This window comes from Delphinapterus leucas, chromosome 19 (assembly GCF_059928025.1).
Source record: "Delphinapterus leucas isolate spDelLeu-1000000601 "Yukka" chromosome 19, BTC_Dleu_Yukka2, whole genome shotgun sequence".
Classification (NCBI taxonomy): domain Eukaryota; kingdom Metazoa; phylum Chordata; class Mammalia; order Artiodactyla; family Monodontidae; genus Delphinapterus; species Delphinapterus leucas.
In genome coordinates, this window is record NC_143147.1 from 39,250,588 (window position 1) to 39,277,555 (window position 26,968).

At 49.6% G+C, this 26,968-nt stretch overlaps 1 protein-coding gene across 4 annotated transcripts in view; it reads left to right on the plus strand.

Moving 5' to 3' along the window:
- The first annotated feature begins 527 nt into the window (after positions 1 to 527).
- Positions 528 to 26,968, plus strand: part of MSI2 (musashi RNA binding protein 2) — a 388,015-nt gene continuing 361,574 nt past the window's right edge. For 2 of the 4 annotated variants that reach the window (XM_022552618.3, XM_022552619.3), the window contains exons 1-5: positions 531 to 687; positions 987 to 1,027; positions 1,349 to 1,430; positions 2,152 to 2,236; positions 6,054 to 6,095. In XM_022552618.3, the coding sequence (XP_022408326.1) occupies positions 626 to 687; positions 987 to 1,027; positions 1,349 to 1,430; positions 2,152 to 2,236; positions 6,054 to 6,095 (312 nt within the window). In that variant the 5' untranslated portion in view covers positions 531 to 625. Of the gene's footprint in view, positions 688 to 986; positions 1,028 to 1,348; positions 1,431 to 2,151; positions 2,237 to 6,053; positions 6,096 to 26,968 lie in introns of all 4 variants that reach the window. The other 2 variants (XM_089900876.1, XM_022552616.3) reach the window with 2 other exon arrangements.

Here is a 26,968-nt window from a genome sequence, read left to right on the forward strand (position 1 = left end):
AGGCCGAACTAGAGGGGTGGGGGGCATCTTCTCCCCTGCCCCAGTGTGGAGCCGCGGCGAGCTCCCCGCGCCTCCCCCTCCCCCGATCCACCCGCCCCCCGCAGCCCATGTGATCCAGGGAAGTCGGGGTGCGCTCCCCTTGGCTCGGCCCGCCCGGAGGCGGGGCTGCTCGGGCCGCGGGGTTCGCGCACCGCCCCAGTGGGTCGGGCAGCGGGGGGCAGAGTGTGCGCGCGCGGGCAGGCGGGGGCCGCACCGGGGTGCGTGACGTCACCGGCATTGGTTACACGACGTTCTAGAACTCCGCCCCACGTGCGCCGCGGAGGAGGGGGAGGAGGAGGAGGGGATGGGGGTGGGGAGGAGGAGGGGGAGAGGTGGGGATGGGCCGGGGGGGCGGGGACGGGGGGTGTGCGAGCAGCGGGGCTGAGCTAAGCCGAGCCCACGTGTGACGGCTCTCGCCGCTGCCCCGGCTCCGCCGCTCTTAGAGAGATTCGGAGGAGCCCGGGCGGGGGGGAGGAGGAGGGGGAGGAGGGAGCGGGAGATCTCGGGGCTCGGAGCCGGCCGCCGCTCCGCTCCGATCGCTGTGGGGCTCGGTTTTTTGGGGGTGGGGGGGCGGGGGGGCTCAGATATGGAGGCAAATGGGAGCCAAGGCACCTCGGGCAGCGCCAACGACTCCCAGCACGACCCCGGGTAAGTTTCCAGCCGCTGCCCACCGCGCCGCCTCGGGCTCGCTCTCCTTGCAGCGGCGGGGACGGCGGTGCGCGGAGCCGGGCATCTCCCGCGCCCCCCCCCTCCCGCGCGCCCCCCCCCCCCGTGGAAGTTACACACCTTTGGATTGCATTTCGCCGTCACCTTCTCCCCCACCCCACCTCCGGGCTCTCGCTCGCTCGCTCCCCCCCTCCCCGCTTTCCTTTTAGCTTTTGTAAGTTACACGTCAAAATGGCCGATCTGACATCGGTGCTCACTTCTGTTATGTTTTCTCCCTCTAGTAAAATGTTTATCGGTGGACTGAGCTGGCAGACCTCACCAGGTAAGGGAGGGAGGGGGGGACGCCTGGGTCCCCCCCTTCTTGGCTTCTTTATTGCTCTTTGTTATCCCGGTGTAGGAGCCCCCCCCCCGCCATTGGCTCCCCACTTCTCCTGTGCAAGGTTATTTTTTTAAATAGCAAATCCTTTCCGAGCCCTCTACGCGACCTCTGTTGCCGAATTTCCCCCGCGTGTGCAAAAAAAAAAAAAACCCAGAATAACAACAGAAAACTACTTTTGGTTTTTGTCCTTGATCAAAATTTGCATTGCTTTTTTTTTTCCACACCTTCTCCCCCCCCCCAATCTCTCTCTTTCTCTCTCTACAGATAGCCTTAGAGACTATTTTAGCAAATTTGGAGAAATTAGAGAATGTATGGTCATGAGAGATCCCACTACGAAACGCTCCAGGTAAAGCATTCCCTTCTGGATTTTGTCTTTATTTTAGAACAAAGTTTAAGTGTTATTTTTGGAGGTGTCTTCGGAAGTAGCTAAGCGGATTTAGAATGGGGCTCAGGCATGTGGCTGGTTTCGAACGTCGCTCCATCCTCCCCCCTCCTCCATTAACCCCAAAGGTTATTGTTAATTGGGGCTGAATTCTGGATACACAGATGCCCACATCTCCGCTTTAAGTCATTTCCCCGTCGCTTCTTTTTCTCCTGTTTCAAATGACATTCAGCTTCATTCACTTTCCACATAGTTGTTTTTTTTTTGTTTTTTTTGTTTTTTTTTAATGTGTGCTTCCCCCGCACTCCCAACTCCCCGAACTCTTAAGCCCCTTTAGAAAGCTGGTTGGATCTCCTCTAAGTGCCTGGGTTTCTTCGGAATAAAACAAAGCGTTAAAGAAAGGGAAGGGGAGGAGGAGGAGAGAAACTGAGGTGGCGAAAGAGTGGAGACACCAGCGTTCTCCAAGTTACCTCCACCCGCCCTGCCCCCGTTCCACTTCCCCCATTAACCTTGATGTGTTTCCTTGCGAGGCCGAGGGCTGTAGGCAGGAGGGGGTGGGGAGGGTGGGGAGTGGGGGTGAGCGGGGGCAACTTTGCTCTCCGTTCTGCATTAGGGCTCGCTCCTTGTTGCTCTCGATGGTGTCACATTTTCTTGTTTGTTTTTCTCCCTCTTTGTCTCATTTCAGAGGCTTCGGTTTCGTCACGTTCGCAGACCCAGCAAGTGTAGATAAAGTATTAGGTCAGCCCCACCACGAGTTAGATTCCAAGACGGTAGGTTGCTTTTCCTTGTTGTTGTTGTTTGCCCCTTTTCAGGACCGATCTGGGCATTGACAGCCCAATTTAAAGAGACAGTGTCTTCTTTTGCTTCTGTGCTGAGAACTGGGTACTTTGAAGCAGAGGTTGCAAGTCGGTCCTAAAGTTTGCCGCAAAGGCTGGATTTGGGGTTTTCTTTTTAGAGCCTGTCCCACTGCAGCCCCAGATGCTGCCAGGCCTAGGCTTGGGGGAGGGGTCGGCTTGGGGAGAGGCTATCTTCCGGGCCAAAGGACCCTGCGAAGAAACTCCACCACCGATCAGAGGCAACTTTTCTTTGTCAGCCGAGCCCAGCCCGCGTTACCAACTGTGGCTTTGGGAATCGGCTCTTAGAAGGCACAGCTTGCTTCATGGCCGAGGGGCACAGGGGGCCGAGAGGGACTGGGGGCCGAGGGGGACTGGGGACAGGAGGAGGTGAGGGGGCACTAATCACAGTCCAGGCAACAGGTTCCTCTTGGGCACTTCGGATTTGGAATGTGGTTTGAGAAGGAAAGGATACCTCCCAGATCCAAGCTGGGCATCCAGTGGGTGACTCCAGATGGTGTGAAATCTAAGGCTGATAAGGTCTTGGGTTTCAAAGTGGTTTTTTTTGTTTGTTTGTTTTTTCTTTTCTTTTTCAGATCCTTTGAGTGTGGGTACTTTTACAGCATTAGAAGGTTTTAAAGTCCATTGTTGAGGGGATAAAAGTCTCTAAGGTCAGAAGAGGAAGGGAAGAAAGTATCAGTGTATAATAATACATTTAATGGGGGAGAAGAAGGGGAGTTCATAGCATTTTATTGTGGCTCTCCTGCCTTCCTTGTCTACTAGAATTTCCCCACGGTTTTTATTCATCCGCCTTAAGGCAGGGGCCCGGAGGTGACTTTGGGATACAGTGCTGGGCTGCTGGGGACTTCACCTCTCTGTGGTGGGTGAGTGGGATGGGGGCCGGGGTAGGGGTGGGGTGGGGTGGGGAATCTCTCTCTAGTTCCAGCTGCCAGTGCAGAGCTTGGGCAAGTTGTTCCCTGCCTCTAGGCCTCAGTTTCCTCTTCTGTAAAATAAAGGAGTGGAACAAGTGATCTTCTCATGTCCCTTTTGGCTTTAACACTGAATGGCAGAGAAGACGAGAACCTGGCCACCTTTGGTACCCTTGAATTGATTTTGCAAATTTACCCTTTTTCTCTGATCAGAGGTCAGGTGCATGCCTCCTACCCCCCCCCCCCCAAAAAAAGAGGCCCACACTTTAAGTTGCTTTATTAATTGCACTGAACTTGTCCTAGCTTGTGGCCCAGCCTTTTTGCACTTTCAGATCATTTGATTTCAGGGACAGTCGTTTGCAGGGTGATAACGGATGTCTGAAGAATTTTTATGTCTTTGACTTCTTGGCTAGACAGTTCAAAAAGCTAGTAAAATTAAAGAGGAAAGATATTTCAAGGCAAATTCGGGAATTTATTATTCACCCCTCTGTCCATCCCGGGTGGGAGAAGTATTAATAGTATTTGATTTCTGTGGTGTCTGGTGGGTCATCTCCCTCAGTATCAGATACAGCGCCTGCCGTTTTCCCTCACTAATTGTTTGTAGACATGTTTTGGTCACTATTATTTAGTATAACCTAGCTTTTGACTTTGTTTCAACGTTCAGTGCCGGAGGCAGAAGCGGTTGGTTTATTGACATGGAAACGAGGATCTTGTTTACTGTTACCTTAAAAGCTTTGTTTAGGTAACGGCCATTCACATCCAAAATAGTACCCTAGTCTTTTCCTAGAGGATTTGTAGCTACAGTAAGTAGAGTTGTACTTAACTAACTAATGTTTTCATTTTTGGTAGTTTTTTTTTTCGTTCGTTTTTAAAAAACAGTTGACAGGGATGTACAAAAAGGTTGGGATTTGCCTTACTTCTCTCGACCCGTCCTCTCCTTTTAAGATCTCAGCGTGTACACTTGGCCCACAGAAGATCTCTCATTGTGGTATAACACGCTGTTACCGCAATACCCTATACAGGAGTTCTGAATTGGCTTCGAGTTTTGTAACTTTAGATATACATAATTTTTTAGCGGTCTGCTTTCTTTACTTCTCCCTGCTCTCCTCTGGCTCCCTCACCTCTGACACGTTCCTCACCTTTTACCCCACAAACAAGGTGACTTATTAGTGCTGATCAGCTAAAAAAGAAAAAAAAACTTTGGGAGAGTGTTTATGAAAAGACATACCTGTCTTACGTTTGGTCAACAGAATGGAAAATCCACACCTGTTGTATTTCTCCTGTCGACAGCTCCTAGTCTGTGCTGAATATACCTGTAGCTGTGGTAATGTTAATCTCCATGAAAGGGTAGTTTACTAGATCAGAGATTTTTGTCTGTTTTAGTTTTTGCAAAGTAATCTCTCATTTCTCAGGTGATGTTTAAAGGTGGAAAACATGCTGCAGACTTTTATGAGGTCTTTAAACTACCTTAATAAAAGTGGTAAATCTTTATGTCTTACTGGTTAGGTCCTAGGGGCTGTTAAGTCTGGGAACAGAGTTAGCTCTGGTGTGACTTTCCCCCCTCCTCTGTGCTTTTTCCCAAAGCATTACTCTCCCCGCCCCCGCCCCCCATGGCAGAACTGAAAACAAGGTTGAGATTTACATTTTAAAAGGGGAAAATTTTAATATGAAAGCCAAAGCGGATAAATAAATAACTTGTAGCTGTATTCATGCCACGCTCCGTGTTGAATTTTACCCAGAGATTTGTGACATTTAGAAAACTAATGAAAACTAACAATGGGAATATTTTTTCATTCTTTCCTTACCCATATTTTCTGTCCAACAACTCCCCCCCACCCCAAATCAGCCTATTAGACTCAAATGCTTCTGTGGGAATTGTTCAGAGTTTTAAAGCCGGTCCCTGATTCAGATCTGCAGATGTCTGATCTGGTGTACTGGTAGTTTTTCCATTCAGACTGGGGTTGGGGTAGCGGGAGCATCCTAAGTGTTGCACTAGATTCTGACTGCTTTTTTTCAGTAATTTTTTTTTTTTTTTTTATCCTCTCCCCATACTTTTCTAATATGGGTTTAGGTTGCTCATAGATTTTTACCCCCTGTGATTTTGAAAATCCAGGTGCATTTATCTCCGATGTTTCCATTTATTTTAATTTATTATTTTTAAGAACCCACTCGGGCTCTGTAGTTTTTGACACCTGCTTTCTTTTGAGGTATGACTACAGAAAGAACTATCCTTTTGATTTATCTTAGGTAATTTTACTTTTGCCAAGATGAGTGAATTAATTCAAGCAGAGCATGGTGTTGCATGTTGATGGGGAGTTTTTTGGACATTGTTGACTTAAAAAAATTTTGGAATCCCCTTCCCCACCTGTGTTGTTTAGTTATCATTGAGGAGAAGAACTACCATCCAGTTCCGTGCTGCTGGAAGGGTCTTCCATGTAAATTTCAGGTTATGATTTTTTTTTTTTTCAGTGATGATGTTCTCATCTTTTCTCCCAGCCATGCATTGCAAATTAGATGCATGAAGCCCTAATGCAAGCAAAGCCCTTGCCTAAATAAGAACACATGAGATCTGGTGTATTACAGCATTACACATTGAAATTCATGGTGGGATGTTTCAGAAAGGCTCACTGTGTTTGTTACATTTTGGGAGAGACTGTTGCAGTTTAGATCAAACTTTAAGGAAGCTTTTAAGTTGCCTGAGAAGTTACTAAAAGCTGGGTTAAAAGCCTGAGAAATGAGTGATTAATAACTAGGTGATTAGTCAGAATTGTTTTTCTCCCCTCAAAGTCATGCAGCTGACTCCTGCTTTTGCATTTTTTCCCCAGATTGACCCCAAAGTTGCATTTCCTCGTCGAGCGCAACCCAAGGTAAGTAGGAGAATCAGTAATAGGATTTTAGCACTCCAAGGTGGTTGCCAAGGATTTCAAGTTTCCAACAGAGCACTGGCAAGGAAGCGTTGAAACCTGGTGCACACCGTTTCTTCAGGGTATCAGCACGTGGCTGTGGAGAGGCCAGGGCAGGCGCTCTGTGAAATAACCGTGCGTCTGCAAGTCAGCTGTCCCCAGGTGGGTTCTGAGCATCCAGCTGGGGGCAGGGGCAAGCCCGATCCTTCCTGGGAGGACATAGCTCCATCTGTTGCAATATTTATGCAAGTGTTCTATTTATTTTTTAAGCATCGCTGAGATCATATCAGGAAAAGTTGGATACTTACTCGTGACTCTTTGTTGGAGGGTGCTCTTCTGAGGTCTTACAACTTAGAGTTTATGGAGGGGAGTAGAATTTAAGTAAACAGCTTGTCCTTTCTTGGAAAAACAACTTTGTAGACCCATGAAGCTCTCAATCTGACAGGAAGTGTTTGGATGTATTGGTTTCAGGTAGGTTGGGTAAATCTGGGCACACTTGAAGCCAGCAGTGCTACTCTTTGGTGCAGGTGCTGGTGCCTGGGCGGAGAAGTGCTGGAAACGTTGTCCCTTTGTAGGAGTGGTACTACAAAGCTTGCTGAAAGGCTTGAGATAGGCCTTCACCTTTTCCCAAGTGTGTAGTTAACATAATTTTCACTGAGCTTGCCAGGTGTGGCCACAGTATCACAGCTGCATAAAGCTTAAGGTGAAATTTAAAGGGCCTATGGCTTCCACACTAAATTTGCACTTTTTAATTATACTTTTCTCTTCCCCGGGTAATATCGGAAGAAATACTTTTCCCGCATCTTGTGGTCTTGGCACTCTTTTAAGGGAAAGGGGAAAAGGTGAAGCGTTTGACTGTAGGTCATAAAGGGATAGTGCTGTGGTTTTAGCAAATTCAGTTTATTTCTTTAAGCATGGTCTCCCAGAAGTGGAACCTTTGAGCCGTGCAATGGAAGGAATGGTTCTGTACATTAATGAAGAAATAGTTAGCTGTCGTGGATGGTATTTTGAGAATTTCAGGTTGGAGCCTGCCATGTGATTCCCTCCTTCCTTCCTTCCTCCTTCCCTGCCTCCTTCCCTTCCTCTTTCCCTTTCTTCCCCCCTCCCTTCCCTCTCTCTCTCCCCCCTCTTTCTTCCACGTCTTCCCTTCCCTTCCCTTCCCTTCCCCTTCCCTCTTTCGAAGGAAACACAAATCTCTAAACAAAAATAGTGAAATATTTTCTTTAGGCATTTTTTTCCCCCTGAAGCTTAAGCAAATAATGAGAATTAATGAACCAAAGAGGTTAGATTATTTCTGTACTGAGCACAAACTTTGGGACCGTATTAAGTGTTTAAAGGTTGCTTTCCAAACTGTGTGTGATCCTTGACATTTCAGAAGGCTTCCAGGATTAGCAGTGTTTCCTCAGTTTGGAAGAATTGCTGTTTCTTCCATAAATGTGAATCTTCAAATTTCCAGGTTAGTCATTTGATCACCGAGAACTCGGATCAGATTACCCTAGAGGGAAACTGGAAAAATCCCTGACTTGGTCAAACCGTGGGTTTGACCTGTTTTCTCCTCTCCCTTGCTGCTCCTCCCCAACCCCCCATTTTTTTTTAAAACCAGGAGGACAATATTTTATTTTAATATACTCTGGCATTTGGCTTTTCACGGATGCATTGAACTTAAAAACGAGGCAATATTTCTCAAACTTGTCAAAGTGTGCCCCCCACCCCTGGAGTCTGGGTTGGCTTAGGTGAATTATCAGACTTTTGGATGTGAGCTGACATTAAACCAGTTGGGGAAGGACATCTTTCCATGGAATTCCAGGAATTTCAGAACAATACTTTTTATGACGCACGTTACTTTACAAGGAACTCTCCTATCCACTATCTCCATCTGAATCCCAGGTCCTGCAACACCGAGAAATCATCTACTCTCAGTTTGCTTATCTGTAAAATGGGAGTGATGTCAGTAACGCCCTCAGAAGCGGGTCGTGAACAGTAAAAGAGCCTGGCACGGGGTCAGGGCCTTGAGAATTATCATTCTCATCCTCACCAGCACCATTATTGTTGGTTTAATCACCGTTGTTGTTTTCAAGCTTAACAGCCTGTGTTTGGATCCCAGCTGTGCCACTTGTTAACTGTGAATTTGGGCAAATCCTTTAACTTCCTCAAATCTCAGTTTCCCTATCTCACTGAGTTTTGGTGAGAAGTAAATAAATTAAGAAAGGTAAAGTGCCTAAAAAAAGAGCTAGCGTATGGTAAAACATATGTGGGATCCGCTGTTTTGGTTTTTTTAATTTCTTTTATTGAAGTACAGTTGATTCACAGCGCTGCGTTAGTTTCTGGTGTACAGCAAAGTGATTCAGTTGTACATGTGCGTGTGTGTACATATATATGTATTCTTTTCCATTCGGGTTCAGTTACCTAATGTTTTTCTTGTTATTTTTGTGAGGCCCTCACACTAATCCTGTGAGAGGTCTAGTAACCATGACAGTGTTAATTGAGCTTGTGTGCCGGGCACTGTGGTAGGGACGTGATGTGTATTCACCTCTGCCCTGTGAGGTGGGTGCCAGTATTGTCTCCATTTTCTGGATGAGGAAACCAAGGCACAGCTGGGTTGAGAAGTGGCGTAACCTGGCTCCAGAACTGGGCCCTCTCCCGGCATGTGTCCTGCGGGGGCCCCGAGGGGTACGCAGGTGGAGTCGCTCTGAGCAGTCACCAGGCTGTGCGGAACGGAACCACAGCCGGCACCTCCGGACCTCGAGCTTCCATGGTTGGGTGATTCGCCCAACCCCTGTGATGTCATACCATTGTGTGACACTGGTGTGCCTCAACATCTGAGCCCTCAGGGCATCTTTCAGAGGGTTCTGGGGTTGAGGACGGGGTGTGGTGGTTGGGAACTGGGGCAGGGTGTGGAGAGAGTGTCTTCCTTGTCAACGGTTATTTTCCGATAGAATTTGAGTCCGACCAGGGGGATTTCAGACTGAAGGGAGTGTTGGAGGCCGAAACCCAGCTGGCAGGAGAGTAGAACGTTAACTCAAGCCTTGTTTATTTATCGTTTGTCTCCAGTAAAACTTGTGTGCGTTTGCGTTAGGGTCTCAGTGGCAAGGTGAGCTGTGCCTCTCCTCGGGGACTGGGTGTAGAGCTTGTCAATGATGCGTCAACGTGTCTCTCAGTTAAGATTCATTTCTCTGCTCTCTGGCCGTCCCTCCGTGCTAACACTTGCCAGAGAAATATTCCGTGGAGGTGTTAAAAACAAGACTGGTGGAAAGAAACTGTAACTGAATACAAAAGAAAATCCGCGGCAGCGAAGAACAGATTTCATATTAGGACTGTCATAATATTCTTTAATGTATCACATAAATAAAAATCTGTTTTGACGAGAATTTTAATCAGCAACCCAAGGAAGGGTTTTGAATCCTGCAGTTCATCTCTCCCTCTTTGCGATAGAAATGTTCACATCTCAAGTGAAGTATAATGGGCATTATTAACTAGTCGAGGGGAAGCTCTTTGGAGACTAGTGGCCGTTAATTAGTGAAGTACATTTTGATCAGAAGAAGATAGGTCTGTTCTGTATCTTTCTGTTTCTCCGGATGATGACTTCATTTGGTAAAATATGTAAGAGTTTCCCTCCCCTCTATCTTTAAAGATTAAAGTGGTCATGCTGCTCTAAAAAGATGACTTAATTTGAAGCCGTTGGAGAAACGGGGATGATTGGGATCAATCATGTCATATCCTTTTGTCGGTTTTTTTGGGCAGAAGTGTTGGCTACCTGGAAGAATTTTGCTCAAGCTTTTGGGTTCTTTTTCTTGTGTGGAGAAACCAAGAGACAGCCTAGCATCTTGGGGCAAGAGTGAGTCTGGGCGCAACTCACCATCTGCCCTAATTATCCTCATGTATAATAAAGCATTCCCCACTCCCCTGATTACCATTTTCCTCCTTCATTTTTCGAGGCCAGAGCCTTATCTGTTTATCAAGAGGGATCTCATTTGTTCAGCCTATCTCCAGTTGCCTTTGGTCACAGCTGGGTGGCCCTGGGCAAATCACCTCGGGCCCGCCAAGCCTCAGTTTCCTCCCCTTTAAAACTGGGATCGTGGAGCACCCCACATGGAGCTGTTTTCTTTTTTCAAAAATATTTATTTATTTAGGCTGTGCTGGGTCTCAATCGCGGCACGCAGGATCATCGTTGCAGCATGTTTAGTTGCGGCACGCGGGCTTCTTAGTTGCGGCACGCATGTGGGATCTAGTTCCCTGACCAGGGATCGAACCCTGGGCCCCCTGCATTGGGAGTGCAGAGTCTTAGCCACTGGACCACCAGGGAAGTCCCTGGAGCTGTTTTCAAGAGGAATGCAGAAGTCTTTGCCGGTAGCCTGGCACCAAGTAGCACCCGGCAAAGGTCTGCTGATACTATTATTATAGACTTATTTGTGTAGAATAAGAAAAATTACGATGGTGCAAATGCCCTAAGAAAATTCTTCATTGGAATGTAAGCCCCCTGACGCCAGGGGGCTGCTGATGGTTGGCATTTGGTAACTGGTTGTTAAATGAGTGCGTGGAATCCAGCCTCCCTTTTTCACAGGGGAGGCAGTTGACACTCAGGGGAGTTATGTCGATTGTCACAGGCCACATAGCTAAGTTGTGGCAAGATTGAGCTAGAAGCCGGGTTTTCCTGCCCCCTGGAAGGCTCTCCAGATGGGTTCAGTGCAGCCTGGGTGTTTCACGCACCCATGTCCCGTTCCGGGGGAGCAGTTTCTTGGCAGCTTCTCAAGGGCGAGGGGTGAGTTTTCGACATCTGGCCTCCCCTGCTGCTGTGGGTCGGGTCTTCCTAGTGTCTTGCAGATCCTGGGTGATGTGCAGCTGTCATCTGGGCAGCCACAGTTAACCGACCTGCCGGTGGGTTTCTGTCGCCAGCAGGGATGTGGTGGGGTGTCTGCAGCCCTCGTCCGCAGCAGCGAGGGCCTCGGGGGATTAGTGGCTTAGCTTCTTTCTTTTCGGGGAGCCTGGCTGCTTCCTTCGTTCCTGGTAGCAGCAGGTGTCAGCTCAGGCGGGAGGGCACCTTCTCCTACAAATGTCCTTTCCCTGGATTTTTGCCTCTCCTCATGTGCTTTCGTTTCGGTGTTAAGGTCAGTCCACGCGGATGCTGGAGGGCGTGTGTTCTATGTCAGATGTTTTTGGCGGACAGGTGAGACCCCCGTGCCCCTCCGGGGAAGGAGAAGGAGGAATGCTCTGAGGAATCAGCTGACCCTCCTGGGTGCCTCTGGAGACTGCATCCATTCTTTTTGTCCTATTTTGTATTTTGAAACCCCGAACGTTCTCCGGCCAAGAGCCCTGAGAACACAAAACAGAGATGGGGCTCCTCACTTCTGCCCTCTTGTTTGATCTGGTGTGTTCATTTACTAAGAGCGCCTTTCATTGTTTGTACTTGCTGACTGTCTGTGTGTGCACCCACTTTCGGGGGGATTTAGGAAACCCTCCTTGGCTTCCCAATGCCCACCGAACAAACTTTAAACTTAGCCTGGGCGGCAAGGTCCTTCAAGATCTGTATGGGGGTCTTCTTCCAGCCTGTTGCCCAACTCATCTAACCTTTTGCTGCTTAGAACCTGAGTGTTCCGCCTTCTCTGAAGAGCTGCCCTTTTGTGGGTCCCCATCTGCACTGCCCTTCCGTCTCTCTACTGTACAAAACAGACCCCTCTTTCAAAGCCCGAGTTAGTCGTTACCTTTTCCACGAAGCTGTCCTTGCTTCTTCTTGGACGTAATACTTCTTTCTCTGGATTTTCACAGCACTTTACCTTTTCTTTGGTTATGGCCCTTCCAACAATCATAAATTAGCAAAAACCATGTTGATACATCCATTAGGCATTGTGCCGGGCACTCACTCATTCATTCGTTTATTCACCAAACGTTACTGAGCACCTGCCATGTGCCAGATACTTGTGTATGGTTCTGGGGATGGTGTAGAGAATAAGACAAAGGCCCTGCCCTCGTGGGGCTTTCACTCTGGTGGAGCAAAGAAGCGGTGAGCGAAGTATACAACACACCGGCCGGTGTGAGAAACTCAGCAGGGTAGGAGTGATGGGGGTGGGCACTGGCCATGTCTTTAATACATTCAGATGCCACATTCAGTGTTCAGTAATTATTTCCCAGTCTCTGCCCAGCACCGGGGACCAACCTCTGTGTTAGGTGCTTTGTTCTGGGTTTTATAGTTCCTTAGGTTCATGCCTTATTGCCTCTACTGGACAATAAAGGCACAAGCATATTTTACTAATTAAAAAATAACCCTCAGCTTTTAGTCGTGCTCTTTTGCACTCTGTGACCTCCATTTAGATAGAATGAATGCAGGATGACAAAGGAGACACAGCGCTTGTCTTCAGGGGTCTTACCTCTAGGTTGGAAGGACGGGGTGCTGCCCGTGCTACAGGAGAGGATTCAATAAGCACGGTAAGAGAGGTCAGAACAGCATTTCGAAGGAGGAGGAGTGAAGATAGCCCCTTGGGGGAGGTGGTTTTTGGCCCAGATTCTGAAGAACAGGTAGGAAGGAAGAATGGCAGGAATGCAGTTCTTCCTACTGGGGGCCAGGAGGTCAGGAGGTCAGGACCTGCAGCTGCAGGAAAAGGGTGTGTGCTGCCCGGTGCTCTAGGATGGGGCCCCGTTGGCCGGCTGGGCCAGCTCGTGGAAGGCCTTGAATGCCAGGCCAAGCAGATGCGGCTGTGCTTTGCTGGGCAGGCGCTGGGGCACCTGTTGTGTGCGTGCAGGACCGTGGAGCTGCTCCGTACAGTGTGCCGAGCTCTTTTGGACCAATGTAGAAGCTGGGTCCCTGATAGGACTGTGGCTGTGCTGTTTCATGGGGAACTTCCCGCCCTGGACTTGTGCCTTAAGCATAATTCATCCTGCGTTCTTTCGACCCCTTTCTTAGGAGTGATGTTCTGGGCAGATACCACCCCTGATCTGTGGGGTGTGTGGCAGCTACAGAGAGCTCTATCGTTCTCTTGTTTCCGCCTTATCCCCTCCTCTCCTTTTTGCCTCCTTAACAAGGGACCGTGATATAGACAGAATTCCAAAGTTTTGTACTTGTGATCTTGACCTTACCGCGTGTAGACCCTGAGGTTTGGAAATCGCAGATTGTATGACACCGATGGCTGCTCTGTGGCTCAGAGCACCCTGACCTGTGATTCCACAGGTAGCGTCTGCCTGGGGTCACCTTGGGTGAGCGGCTGCCTAGTGTGCGGGGCGTGAGGTTGTGGAATCCTGACTTCCGCCTTGCGTGCGGTGTGAGGGGTGCGGACAGGCGGGGTCTTGGGCCCGAGCCCCCCGTGGCAGCAGAGAATGGTCGGTCCAGTTGGGACAGTATTTGGCTCCCAAAAAACGCGGTGTCCCTTTTCGCCCTCTCCTTCAAGGGCAGATAGCATCAAGCTCCCGGCTCTCTGGGAAGTTATTCTTAGGGAGGGTACTTCTTTATTTTATTTGAATAATCAAAAAGCAAAGTCTTAAACTCAGAATAATGACTGTCACATATTGTGTTTCAGTGTACGTTCAAGGAACCGTATGAGCCTCTATCTGCTTAATCTTTAATTTAGTCCTTACCACAGTCCTTGGCATTAGTTGGTATTCTCTCCATTTGACAGGTGGGGAAACTGAGTCCGAGGGGAATAAGAAGCTTTCCTAGGGCCACAGAACTAGGAAGGGTCGGGGTTGGCCTTTGGTCTGAAGTCTGTCTGAATCCCAAGTCCCTTTGCCCTCTTAACCACTCAGCCCCACTGCATCCGACACGAGTGGGTAGATTTTAGGTTCTTGCGCTTTGCCTGAATATTATAAAACGCTCAGGCTGAGAAGTAGCATTTGTTCTCCTCTGGTCAGGAAGTTTCAATTCAGTTCCTATTGCCTATTTTTTAAGAACCTGTTTAGCACAGTTACATGCCACTTACTAGCTATGGAGTTTTAGACAAATCACTTAACGGTTTTGCGCCTGCGTTTCTTCATCTGTAAAATGAGGATTTTAATATTTCCTACATCCTAGAATTGTTCGGGGAATTAAGTAGGTTAACACATATGAAGGGCCTAGGGTGATATCTGCACATAGAGGGTCCAGTGTAGGCATCTGTTACTGTCCCCAGAGACGGCACTGCCCAGATTGTAACAGGCCCTTACCTAGTAGCTCATGGGTTGATTGGTACCGTTGGCCCTTCCTAGGGGTGATGGATAGAACAGCACGTTGAGATTTGGGAAATTCTGTGTCAGTGGCTCGGTCTCCTCCTGGGGTCCTGGCTCTCGAAGGGAGCCTCCTTTATCTTGGGGATGCTCCGTGGGCATTGGGAGTGCATTTCCTTTTCTACATCTGATGCGTGTTTTTGCTGCTTCTGAGAGAGGAGTCCTGGGGAGCAGCGGGGGGACAGCCGAGACACCGCTGTGTGAGAGGTGTCCCTGTGAGCCTCTGTCTCCCAGTCCTGGTCTTTATCTGCCTGGGGGTAGTTCCACCAATGACTGATCTGAAAGCATCACATTCATTTATTTGTCACTGGCTGTGACAGGCAAGTTAATGCTAATGGATTCTTTTTTTAGCCTGTTGTCTGGGATGAGTTTCACCCAAATGTCCTGAAATCTAAGGCATTAGGGGAACGTGTAACTTTTATGGCAGGGGAGGATTTAAAAGATAAATAGGGTTTTGTACGCAAGGGCCTTAAATTTAGGTTAGGGACAACAGCGGCCAAGGAGGGGATATTGGGCCGGCCCAGAGTCTTCTTTTTAAGAAATCCATTCAGAGCCCTAAATTGCTGTTTCTGTTTCAATTATGTGACAATTTCAAGGGTTTAGAAAAATCTAATAAAATGGTCTTGATGATGCATTCCGGGGACAGAGTGCTTTAGAAGATCCAGGAGAATAAATTCCTTGGGGGTCAAGAGGGTCTGTTCATGCCACCCCGGGCCTTCTTTCGTCTGGGTTTTTACATTTTTATTGTTTTGAAGGGCAGAAAACGGTGAGGGAATGTATTCAGGGCTTCATCTGTATCCTCCCCCGAAATGAATTATTCTCTTTGGGCAATTGCAAATAGACAGGCCCCTGCAATCGCTAGCTTGTTTTTTTTCTTTTTAAAGCCGGCCTGTTGTAAGTGACTTTCAGAGCATGGTTTGTGTGTGTAATAATTTTGAATAAAGCACCAAAGAGAAGAAGCTGGAGGAGGGGAAAGCGTGAGCAGAGAGGCCCACGGAAAGTTTTTTTTTTTTTCTTTTCTCCAATTCAAGCTTTTGATAGTTCCCCAAGGAGCAGAAGTTTACAGTGGCAGCCGGCTTCGGGCTGCCTGCAGGAACAGAGTGCAGAAAGACCCAGTGTCGCAAAGCGTGATGCTGAGTGACGTTAATGAGGTGACGGCTCCAGCGGGAGGGGGGCAACTGTCCAGCGGGGTAGAGCGGCTCCCAGGGCTTGCCCTCTGCTGAGCGTGCCTCCTCCTGCACACGCGCGTGTGTGCACGGCGCACTCGAGTTTCCGGTCTTCCAATGAAAGTTGTAACACCAAATCCTGCTCAGGTGGCCGCAGTATTCTCCACCCTCGAGAGGCCGTGCGCGGCGAGGGCTGTATTCCCACTGACTGAAAAGTCAAGTTTTCAGCCGGGAGGCATCTTGTTTTACCTTCTGAGCATCTGCTGGGGCCTGGGTGGGTGGCTGGTGAGGCCGCCTCGGAGCACCAGGGCCAATATCCTCACCTCTGAGATGGATTCCAGGGAGGCAGGAAGAGAAGGCCTGTTGGCCAATGGCTTTTTTTTTTTTTTAAAGCCCTAGCCTGATAACATTTCATATTGATGGTATAGATGGAACATTGCAACAACTGCTTCTTAAATATTTTAGTGCCTTAGAGAGTATTTCCATGTTGCTCTTGTGCAAGAATTTCCAGTTACTCAAGAAAAGCTGCAGCATTTCAGGTAGATTGCCTGGTAAGGAGGTGGGGAGCCTGAGTCTTGCTGCCTTACTGGATAGGACCTTGGGAGGGTGTACCTGGCCTGGTTGTCAGGCACTTCCAGAAATGAGGCTGGAATGTCTAGCGGATTCCTCACCCTGGTGTTGACATGAGCCTTCTAAAGAGTAATGGGCAAGTGTTTGAAAATCTGCTCTGAGGGTCTTCCCTGGTGGCGCAGTGGTTGAGAGTCCGCCTGCCGATGCAGGGGACACGGGTTCGTGCCCCGGTCCGGGAAGATCCCGCATGCCGTGGAGAGGCTAGGCCCGTGAGCCATGGCCGCTGAGCCTGCACGTCCGGAGCCTGTGCTCCGCAACGGGAGAGGCCACAGCAGTGAGAGGCCCGCGTACCACAAAAAAAAAAAAAAAAAATCTGCTGTGAGATTTTTAAGAAAAAAAATCTACCTGGGACCTGGAGTGGGGTGGGTGGGTGGAAATACAGTGTGTATTTATTGGCACATGCCTGTTTCTGTTTTTTTTCCTTTCAACTCAGTTCCCTCTGGAATATCTCTCGAATATGTCATTTTTGTGCCTAAAGGCAAACAAAAATGGGTAAACTTACACACATAACACTTAATAAAAGCCAGCCAGTAGGTTCATTGTCTCTTTTACCTGGGGAAAAAGGGCCAAATTAGGATGCTTGAACCTAGGAAAAGATTGGGCTGTGAATCTCCACAAGACTGCTACATGTATCTGTTTCCTCTTCTGTTTTCAAAGCAGATAATTGGTTTTAGTAAGAACTTCTGACTTGATTAGGGGACCCTTAGGAAATTAAAGTGTGTTTGAATTTCACAAGTATAATTTTAATTATACAAATTTTGCGTTTTTCACTAGGGAGCCAGGTTCAGAACTTGTTTTCCTGTGCTAATAGGGGTAGTAAAGCTGATTATGGCAGAATGCCTTACTTAAATCACTTTGAAAATAAAAATCCACTGATTTGATCATTGTTTTTCCCTGCAGTACACGATGTTCAGGTTAACGTCCGTACGTGTCCCATATCCTTGTTAAAAGTGATTTTTCACTGGATCCACACGACTGTAGAACCTGACTGACACAGTGGGGAGGGGGAACCTCATTATGAATTTTTCTGCTGCACTTGCTGAAAGAATTCTATTAAAGTGCTTTTGAGCACAAGTCCTGCCTGGGCAGCTCGTGTTTGGCTCGCTGCCACGTTAGCGTGTTGTGATTGCCTTTATCGCCACATCATCCTGTTTGCTCAAAGCCTGTGCATTCACAGCGTTAGTTCTCCTCGCTGCCCCTCTTCAGCGTGACCCCAGTGGATTAAGTAGAAGGTACCGTGGAAACAGTCACCTGAGTTCTTCCCCAAGCTGTAGGAGATGATGGAGTGAGAATGATCAGACCCGCCCGGCATCCCCGGAGAAGGACTGATTGTGCTTCTGGGAAGTGACCATTTTTCAGGGCTCTCTAGACAAAACCCCCCAAGTGTCAGGAAGTGCTTTGGGGGTTTGAACTCAAACATCCTCAGACATCTCCCCCTGTGCAGGGGCTTTAAAAGCTGCCTAGAGACCGGCTCCTCAGGCCCTCTGGGCTCTTGTCTTAGGTACTGACAAGGAGAGTTTGAATGGAACAATTATTCATGTTAGAGAAGTCGTGAGACCAGCTTGGGAATGAGTTGGGGTCATACAGGTTTGGGGCTGAAAATATGGAGGAGAAAGCTCCAAATGTGGGCCTGATCTCACTCCATCCCCCACCCTGCATTGACTCATTGACTTTGTTAATTTTATTCCTCTCTGTTGAGGTCGTATGGCTTAATGTTTAAGAGCATGGGCTCTGGAACTCGGCTGAGTTTGAATCCTTGCTCTGCCACTTAGCAGCTATGTGACCTTGCGCAAGTTATCTGAATATTCTGTGCCTTAGTTTTGTCATCTGTAAAATGGAGATAGCGCTCGTGGGGTTGTTGTGAGGATTGCATGACTTAACATTGAAAGTGTTAAGGACAGTGTCTGGCGCCCAGCGCTGTGCTATGTGAGTTACCGTGTTGTCAGGAAGGGTGATGTCCTATGGCAGGTTTGGCAAAATGACTGCCTTGGTAGTTGGAGAATTGTTTTAAGGACAGCAGTCTTCTGCCTTGCTATTCTTTTTAATGTAATATTCGAGAGCTACAAAAGAGCATATATACGCACACACGTGGATTGTGCTCGTATATGAATATATACGACTTGAGTGGAATTGCATGCGATTTGGATCCGGACAAGCGCGTGTGCTGTAACGCACGAGGCTTGCGCTTTGATAGGAGCACGGCCTTTGGGCTCACAGGGACCTAGTCTGAGTCTCGCTGCACTAACCCTGTGGCCTTAGAAAGGTGTCCGCACTTTTCTGAGCTTCAATTCTGCACCTAAAAAACTGGATGGTAGAGTTGTGGGTCTGAAATGAGACACTGTAGGTAAGGCACCTGGTGTACGGTTGACACTCAGAACATGTTAATTTCCTCCCCGTGACCAGGGAATTTGTTTGTTTTCTTTTGTATCTTGAAACTGAGGGAGATGCAAAGTGTTCTGTTCTTATTGGAGATGAGAATAAGAGTCAGCCGATAAGTCCTTAGCGCGCTGAGTGGAGAGAAGCAGGTCTTAAGAAGGGGATGTTGGTAGCCTCAATCTACCCAGATTTTCAAGCGTAAGGCAGTACTTTTATTTTGTCAGGAACCTTAGATGGTATCAGCAAGTCTTTGAAGGTGGGCTTGTTCCTTTGACCCTCGGTGGTCCCTAGAAGCACTGGCTGGGTGGTTGAAGAGGTTTGGGGGATGCTTAGAAGGAAGGAATAACTTCAGGGAAAGACGGGCTCCCAGGTGTGAATGAGGACAGTTGGGAGGGAGGGAGAACCTTGGGATGGGGGGTGTGACCTTTCCACAGAACTTTTACTTGGGGACTTGAAATATTAGGTTTTGATCCACAAGCCCGTGAGTTCAGTCATGTGAGTGGGAGTCCGTTTGGCAGTGCTCCAGGAAATGCCCACGGGTCCCAGCTATCGCCTGCTGGGTCCCTGACCCTCAAATCTTCTGCGGGGGATGGGAGAGCCCCCCCGCATCTTAGAGCATCTGCAGTTTGCCTGTCCTCATCTCTTTGCTCATTTCCAAACTCGTCCCCTGCACTTCATATCTGTCAGGAGGAATCCACCGGCCAGGTGTTGCTGGAAATGGAGAGCAAGATTATGATTTTAAGTGGATCCTGGGCTGGGGGAATGGGGTGTGTGTGACTGTTGGCATGTAGAAGATGGAAAGGGGTGGCCTGGAGGAGGGAACTAGTAGTAGATTACATTGACTAATTATAGGGAAAAAGCCATATTTGTTGCTCCATTAAGTGATTGCTAGGCTATGAAGCAGTTTATTGTAATTAATGCAGAAACAGCAAATAAATGTTGGGTCTGGAGTGGAGGGTCTCCAGACACCCCTCCCCCTCCAGCGCTCTGTGTTCACTGCACCCGCCATTATCCTGTAGGTAAAGAGCCTTGGGGGATGCCTGCATCTGGTGGACTGAGGTGTGGAGCCTTCGACCAGTTTTCTGCTGGCTTATTGTGACAGCTAAGGAAGATCTCTAGCCTGATCTCCTCCAGACTCTTCCGTTGGGGTTTTAATGTTTGCTAAGGATGAAGGAGGAGGGACAAACCCAGGCCATCACCGCTATTCGTGCCACAGTCATTTTAATTTCAGGGCACGAGAGTGGCAGGTTATACATCCAAGTCCATCGCGCTACGGGCCGTGTGGAGTTGTGATTGCTTTCCTTGATGATTTCTTGTTCAAATCAGCGGTGCTCTTAATTTTCCAGATGAAGTAAGAAGAAAATTGGAGACTCCTCTCCCACCCTGTGTCTCTTCATCCAAGGTTTTCTGAGCATGACTCTGATTTGGAGGGTTAATATTAATTAGGAGGCAGTTTAGACCTCAGTGGCTTGATGAGGGAGCTTCATGTCGTGACAAAGGTGGCTTCTTTTTGCACGTGCCTGCTTTTGGTGAAAATGTCTGGGTTTAAAAAGCCAAGGGAATAAAGAGAGAGAGAGAGAGAGAAAGGGATGAGGGCCTGTCTCTTAAAGAAATGCAACAGATTCTCCTGGGCCTTCAGGGAGGAACATGACGAGAGCTGGGCGTCTGGGTCCGGAGGAGGTTCTGCCTCTGTCTGCCCTCTCCCTGTCCCCAGCATCGTGGGGCCGTGACCGGTTTGCCGCCACTGCTCTTTGCCTCCGTTTCCTTCTCTGTAAGGGAAGGTCCTAAAAGAGGCATGACTCATTTCCTTCGTTTCCAAATTGGGTGATGCTCGAATTCCTCTGGGGCAAGTGCCCCTGTCAGTGCCGGGTCACAGACAGATACTTCATTTTCTGCTGAGGCTCTAGGTTCTTGCTTCCAAGCCTTACCAGTGCTTACTCAGTCTTTTTGGGGAGGGTGGCAGAAAGGACAAGGACAGAGAGAGCCAGCAAGCTCCACTGTCCAGTTAGGAGGAGAGGAGCCCTAGACAACTCGCTTCGAGTTGGATCACATTAGGGGCCTTTCTTCTTTGGCCTGTGGGTTTGGGTTGGTTTTCCTTTTGCCGGGCGTGGAGGGGGCAGGAGGGAGGGCCGCTGACCATGGATGTGAATGTTCCAGGCGCAGCGGGAGAGGCCTGGCTTCTCGTTCTTATCTCGGTGCTGAGTAGCTGAACTTGACCTTGGGCTAGTTGCCTTGCAGCCCTGTGCCTCCGTTGCCTCATCTGTAGACTGAGGAAAGATGGGGGAGTATGTGGTGGGAACCAGCTGCGCTTAGGGTTTGAGAGAATAGGCTTAGGAGGCGGGCAGTCTTAGAGTTTTCTTTCTGGCCTAATAATTTCCTAGGTTGTGGGACTTTGGGAAGTTCACTTAGCTTTGCTGGCCCTCAATTTCCCCATCTGTAAAGTGGGGTAATGTAAGACTAGTATTTCCCTTACAGGGTTGTTGCTAGGATTGCCTGAGAGTGTTCATAAAGAGCTCACTCAGCATGGTGTCTGGGGCGTGGTTGGCACTTTGATAAGTGGGAGCTGCTTTTACTGTGAACAGCTCTGCAGAGGTCCGACTGAAGGTGCCCGAGACATTCGCCAAGGTGTGGCCACCTCCAGAAGACACCCGTGCTGCGCAGATTGACATTGACGTTCCGATTTGGACAGAGCCTCCTGCGGAGGGAGATCTGCGGTCAAGGAGGCGCCGTCTGCCTGAGATACCTGGTCCGGAGCTTAGATGACGACATACCCGGGCTGTGATCCGCCACTGCCCAGGCTGTGGGCCCCGGCTGCCTTGTGTACCCTGCAGGGCATAGGAAGCTGTGGGGTGGGCCCATCTGTGTTCCTGGGCACCAGACAGCTTCACGGGCGTGGGGACCGCATCCTCCCCGCGTGTGACATCTCAGATGCAGCAGGAGGGAAGAGGGAGAAAAGGAGGGCCGATCGCCAAGAGGTGTGGAGACTCACGTTAGTTTTTGGAAGCCCACGTCTGGTACTCTCTGAAATTCAGAGGCCTGGCTTGACTGAGGCAGGGCTGGGCAAAGGCCATTAGCGATTTCAGAATGTTAAGCGTGTCGGGCAGACGAAGGGTCAGTCTTTCGATTGCTTCCTCTCCCGCAGTCCTCCCCTCTTGGTGAAAAACAGGCACCAGCACCTGTTTCTCATGCCTGGTGTGTGCAGGAGGAATGTCTGAAGTGGGGGCGGGTCCAGCCCTCTTCGGCCACCTGCCCCGGGGAGCGGTGGCCGCGGCATCTTGTGGCCGGCCGGCTCCCGCCCGCTGCCGCCTGACTTCCTTTTCGGGGGCGGGCCTGATGAGGTGTTGTCGGTGGAAAAGCCTCAGGAGGTGTTGGCATACTATTACTGTTATGCCCTTGAAGGGAGGATGGAAGAGGGAGTGTGGCAGAAAGCGTCTTGTGGGAGGGGCAAAAGGGGGTCTCTGCAAATGAGCACAACCCAGGCCATGCACTGGACAAACATAGTCTCTTAGGGTGCTCTCGGGGCCTGTAGAGACTCAGACTCAGGCACTGGCCCTGCCCTCCCAGCTCCCAGGCTGGAGGGAGGCAGGGGTGTAAACCAGGCAGGGTGCTAGGGTGGGGACAGTGGCCATGCTCGGCTGGACCACGCACAGGAGGGGCACAGAGGAGGAGAGGGCAGGGCAGGCCTATCAGAGGAGGCCTCCGGGAGCTGCATCTCGAGAGGAGAGATCCTCCAAGTCGAAGGAAGTGTGGGAGCACTTAGGCAGCTTGGCTTTTGCGGGGCAGGGCAAATTGTTTCTTCCGGTCGGAGTTCACCATGCAGAGGCGGATGGGGTGAAAGACTGATTGGCTCACCGCACAGCAAGTGAGTGGAGCTCTGACCCGGAGCCAGACCGAAGCTGGGGAGTGGGGTACAGTCCCTGCGTCTGCATCTGACAGGGGACATATCCATTAAACAACTTACCACAGCATCCATTATTGGAGGACGATGTTCATAAATGCTACAGAAACACATAGGGTGTTTCAGGCAGTGTATCTTTGCCTCTGGTTCCCTCTCCCAGTGCCTCCCAGCGAACCGGCGTTGCTGCTCCATCTCCGGCTGGGTTCTCCTGGGCTGATTCTGCTCCAGTCCATTCCATTTAGCTTTCCCTTCCAGCAGGACCCAAGCTAGGATCACGCCTTCCAGAGAACGCTTTAAAAAGCCTTGCTTCCCAACAGACCGCGTGTCAGGCTTTCCCCGAGTGCGGCCGTGCTCAGCACAGGCCTCGAGCCATCTTTACATATGAGAGGTGAGCAAATCAAAGGTGAGCCGTTCTGCCTCAGCGAGGCCTTTTGTGTAAAAAGGACCTTCTGGAGTGAAGTGGTCAGGTTGAATGAAAACTACCAGAGCTGCCCAGCAACCGACCTGCTCCGTGGGGTAACCCGGGGAGAAATCAGGGCCGGGAGCAGACAAAGGATGCCCGGGACGGAGGTGGAGGATCCTGGTGGGGATAAAACACAATCTGAAATGTGTCTTCAGTTCGGATGTTCCGTGGCACCAGGTTGAAGTGGCTGACAGGGGACATCAGCATTGGCAGTTTTTCCCTGCCCTGACTACCCTGGCTTTATTTCCTCTGAGAGCAAAGCCGGGAGATGAGGCTCGGTTGCAGGCTGCGTTGGTGTCCCTTCCTTGGTGACCTTGGGGTCTCGTGTCTTTCCTTGGGGTCACTGGGGTTCGTTTCACACGAGGTGTGTTTGGTCTTGCGGTCAGAGGGAGCGCTTAGACGGAAACACTCACAAAGGGCTTCGAGAGGCTGGAAAGCAGCCTGGAGGCCAGCCCCGTGTTTCCCAAGGATTCCCAGATAGCAGGAGTCTGGAAGTTTCTCTTTGCAAGCCTTGCCGCTCCTCCGAGGGGCCATCCTGCGGGGTGTTCATTTTGCACTGAGACAAGGCAGAGGCCTGGAGAATGCCTGCCTCCCCGCCACCCGCCCTGGCTGCAGAGTGAATCCCATCCTAAAAGTAGTGCGGGCTTCCAAGCCGCGATTCTCGCCGATGTGATCAAGCACCACGTGTGTGGCCGGCTCGTCTTTCAGGAGGAAAGGATGCTGCTTCATGTCAGAGGAGTGTCCAGGTCTCAGGGCGCCCCCTTCCCTGCTTCCTCTCTCCCCTCTGTGTTCTGCAAAGGTGGGAGGCGGGTAGGAAGGGGTGTGTAGGGGGAAATGTTTTAGCCTGTCTTTTGATTTTGCGTTAAGTCGCTGTCACAGTAGGTAGATGTGCCTTGAGAATCCTTCGGAAGGTTTTATAATTGAGTCCTTTACCTCAGTGACAAGATACTACTCACCTTCCCTAAAGCGTTAAGTTTATGCTCTGTGCATGGAGCGGGAGGGCAAAACTTTTTTTTTTTCCCTGAGAAAATATGTCGTAGAAGAGGCTTGCCGTCCAGGGCAGTTGGGTGGCCACCTATTAAAGCTTTAATAATTGAGGAGACATCTGGGTACCTGAGTGGAAGGCCGCCCTTCTGGCAGGGATGATTCTGCTTTCGAAAGAACGTGCTCACCTTTAACTGCGAACGGCTGTGCCTGGAGTAGTATTTAATTTTAAATTGCCCATGTCCGGCAACCCTCTGTTGCTCTTTAAACAATAAAATGTTCCTCATCTTCCCGCAGCTGTGCTCTCTGCTAGGGGCTTGCCTTTTTGTGGGGGAGAGGGGGCTCCTGGGCCTCTCCCTACTCCCCTTCTTTCCCTTTCAAACTCGCCAGGATTTCTAGAGAACACTAGCTGTGGAGTCCCCACCCGTAAACTCTCCAGAGTGGGTGGCTGGGAAGTTTATAAGCAGAGGCGTCAGGTAGTAATGTCAGCCCCTGGGGCTGAAATGCTTCCTCTGTTGGCTGGAGGACCCGGGAGTCATTTTGTGTCCCGGACCCTTACCAGAGCTCCTAACTTTTTCTCCAGCTCGGGGGGGGGGGGGGGGCTTGATTTGTCTGTGATAATCAGAAACAGATTTTGCTTCCTGATCCATTGTAGATGTGTTTGAGATGGATGCCAAGCCTTAAGCCACTTAAAGAGCATGTGAACATGTATTTAGATACAAAATAAAGAAGGGCTAGCAGAGAAGGGTCTTCTTCGAAATTCCCCAAACCAAAAAAGTCTCGAAACGACAACACACAACAGTGACAAAAAAACTCCATCCAGACCCTGGAAAGGCAGCGAATGGGAAGAGAACATTTGGCTCCAGAGTCATCAGAGTTGGTGGAGCATGTGAAAGGGTGGAGGACACACGTGGCCGCCCCAGAAGCATGGTCTTTGGTAGGGGGGAGGAGTGCGTTCCCAGAGCCTGGGGGCCCCCAGCTGACGTGGCAGTTCGGTGGGGACTCGGCGGGGGGTGGGTGGGTGGGGGCGGTGTTCACAGTGTGCCCAGCGGGGCTCTGTTCCTTCTCAGGAGAGCCTTCGGTTAGGAAATATCTATCGCTCTGTATTTGCAAACACTCTTAAAGGGGCGTGATGCCAACAAAAATAGGCAACTTTAGGCGATTTCAAGTGTGTTCAGGGCGGCTCTCAGCGGGGAAGCCCATTGCTCTGATGCCCTGGATCAGCGGTGCCCAAGGTTTATTTTCCTTTTTCATTCTAAAAAGGGGCCTGCAGAGTTGAGCAGCGTTGGGGTATTGGCTTCTTTTCATCCTTGTGGACTTGTTTCTCTTTAATGAAGGCCCCTCCGGCCCTCCACCCCCGAGGGGTTGTCCTGGCGACGCCTGGCTGTGAGGTTCCCAGGTGGCCCTGGTTTCAGGCATCCTTAAGGCCCAGGCCTGTGCTTGTCCCCAGCCCTCCCCCCATGGTGTTTGCAGTTCAGCCACTGGACCAGAACTCGCACTCATGTCTCTCACTCCAAACAAAAAATAAACCTGTGTGCTCTAGGTATGTATTTTAGAGGTGTGTATAAGTGTTTTTTCTCTTGACAAGTTTGTTGCCTACAGCTGTGCAGCCACAGCTGGCTTTGAAATCCAGAAAATACACATGTTTTTAAGTGACTGGGGGGTAAGGCTGGTTGAAGGAGGAGATGGGGTGGTGTGGTTTGACTGTAATCACACATAAAACGCTCTGACCCCAATTTTTTTTTGTGGCCGCGGCATGTGGGATCTTAGTTCCCCGACCAGGGGTCAAACCCGTGCCCCCTGCAGTGGAAGCGTGGAGTCTTAACCACTGGACCGCCAGGGAAAGTCTCCTGACCCCAATTTTTAAAGAAATCATTTAATTAAAATATGGTCAGAGACAGTTATTGGGAAGAAGAAAGTTTTTAAGTTTGGGATTCCTGTTTATCCGAGTGAAGAGCGTTTCTGGTCACCATAGAGATGAGAAGCATGGGGGGAGGGCTTAAGGGTGCCATCTCCTGCCCCCACTGGGGGAGGCAGTTGCTTGGTGGGAATGGGAGCAGAGAGGTGGAGAATTTGGGGAGGCGAGTTGGTAACAATTTATTGAGGCTCTGAGCTGAGCAGGGATCAGGTTTTGGATCTGTTTTTTGCCCTTAACCCCTCCCCTTTCTAGGAGCCTCGTAGGAGGAAGGGACGGAAGGTTTCGGTGCACAGAGTAGCTTCGGTTTCTCAGAAGTTTCTTCTTTCCAACTTTTGAAAGATGATTTGCATCCCTCAGCTGGGACTGGCCTTTTAAGATAAGGATTGGAACATACTCTGTTTTCAAGGTTAGGGGGCAGCTAACTTTCAGGGAGGCGAGGGTAGGCAGGGGAGGGGAGTTCTTTGGGTTCAAGGATACCCGTTTTCTCCCTCCTGGGAAGAAAGCCTTTGTTTGCAATGGCGTAGACGGGGCTCTGTTAGGAGACTAGCTAGCATTTTTACATTTTCACATTGACCCGCCATCCCTCGGCGCTTCTCTGGGTGCTTGCAAATCAGAAAAGAAGCCACACACGCACAATAAATGGGAGGGGGCGGCACGACACTTCAGCGGAGGAGAGGCCCAGAGGAGAGTATGCATAGCTGTGTGCTGTTAGCAACCTTCAAATAAAATCGCTTGTGGAAGGCCAGTATCTGTGCCTGGGAAGCTGCTGTGTCCTTAGTAGCTGTTTTGAATTCTGTGGTATAGAACTGAATGTTTAAAAACAGTTACAGGAACGTCTCCCCGAAGAGGTATTCCTGAGGATCTCTGCGCCAACGGAATCCTGTTTTCCCAGCAAGCATCATTATATTTTTAGAAATGTTTTCTTTCCTCATTGCCTATCAGTTCGTAAGGCTCCTAGCACTTTCTGTCATGCCAATATGATTTCCTGAACAGGTGTTTTGAAGGATGAGGGGTTATATTAAAAAAAAAATACTGAAGGATACTTTTTGTCCCAGGCATCGATACCTTTGCATCCTCCATGGACGCAGTGGGAGTGGAGACCCAATGGGTTTTCTACGCCCGCTTTCCTGGTGAGGGCAAGGGAAGGGCCCTGCTGTTCCCATCTCTCTCTCTTCTTCCCTCCCTCTTCCCCTCCCCCGCTCCTTCTGCTCTTCT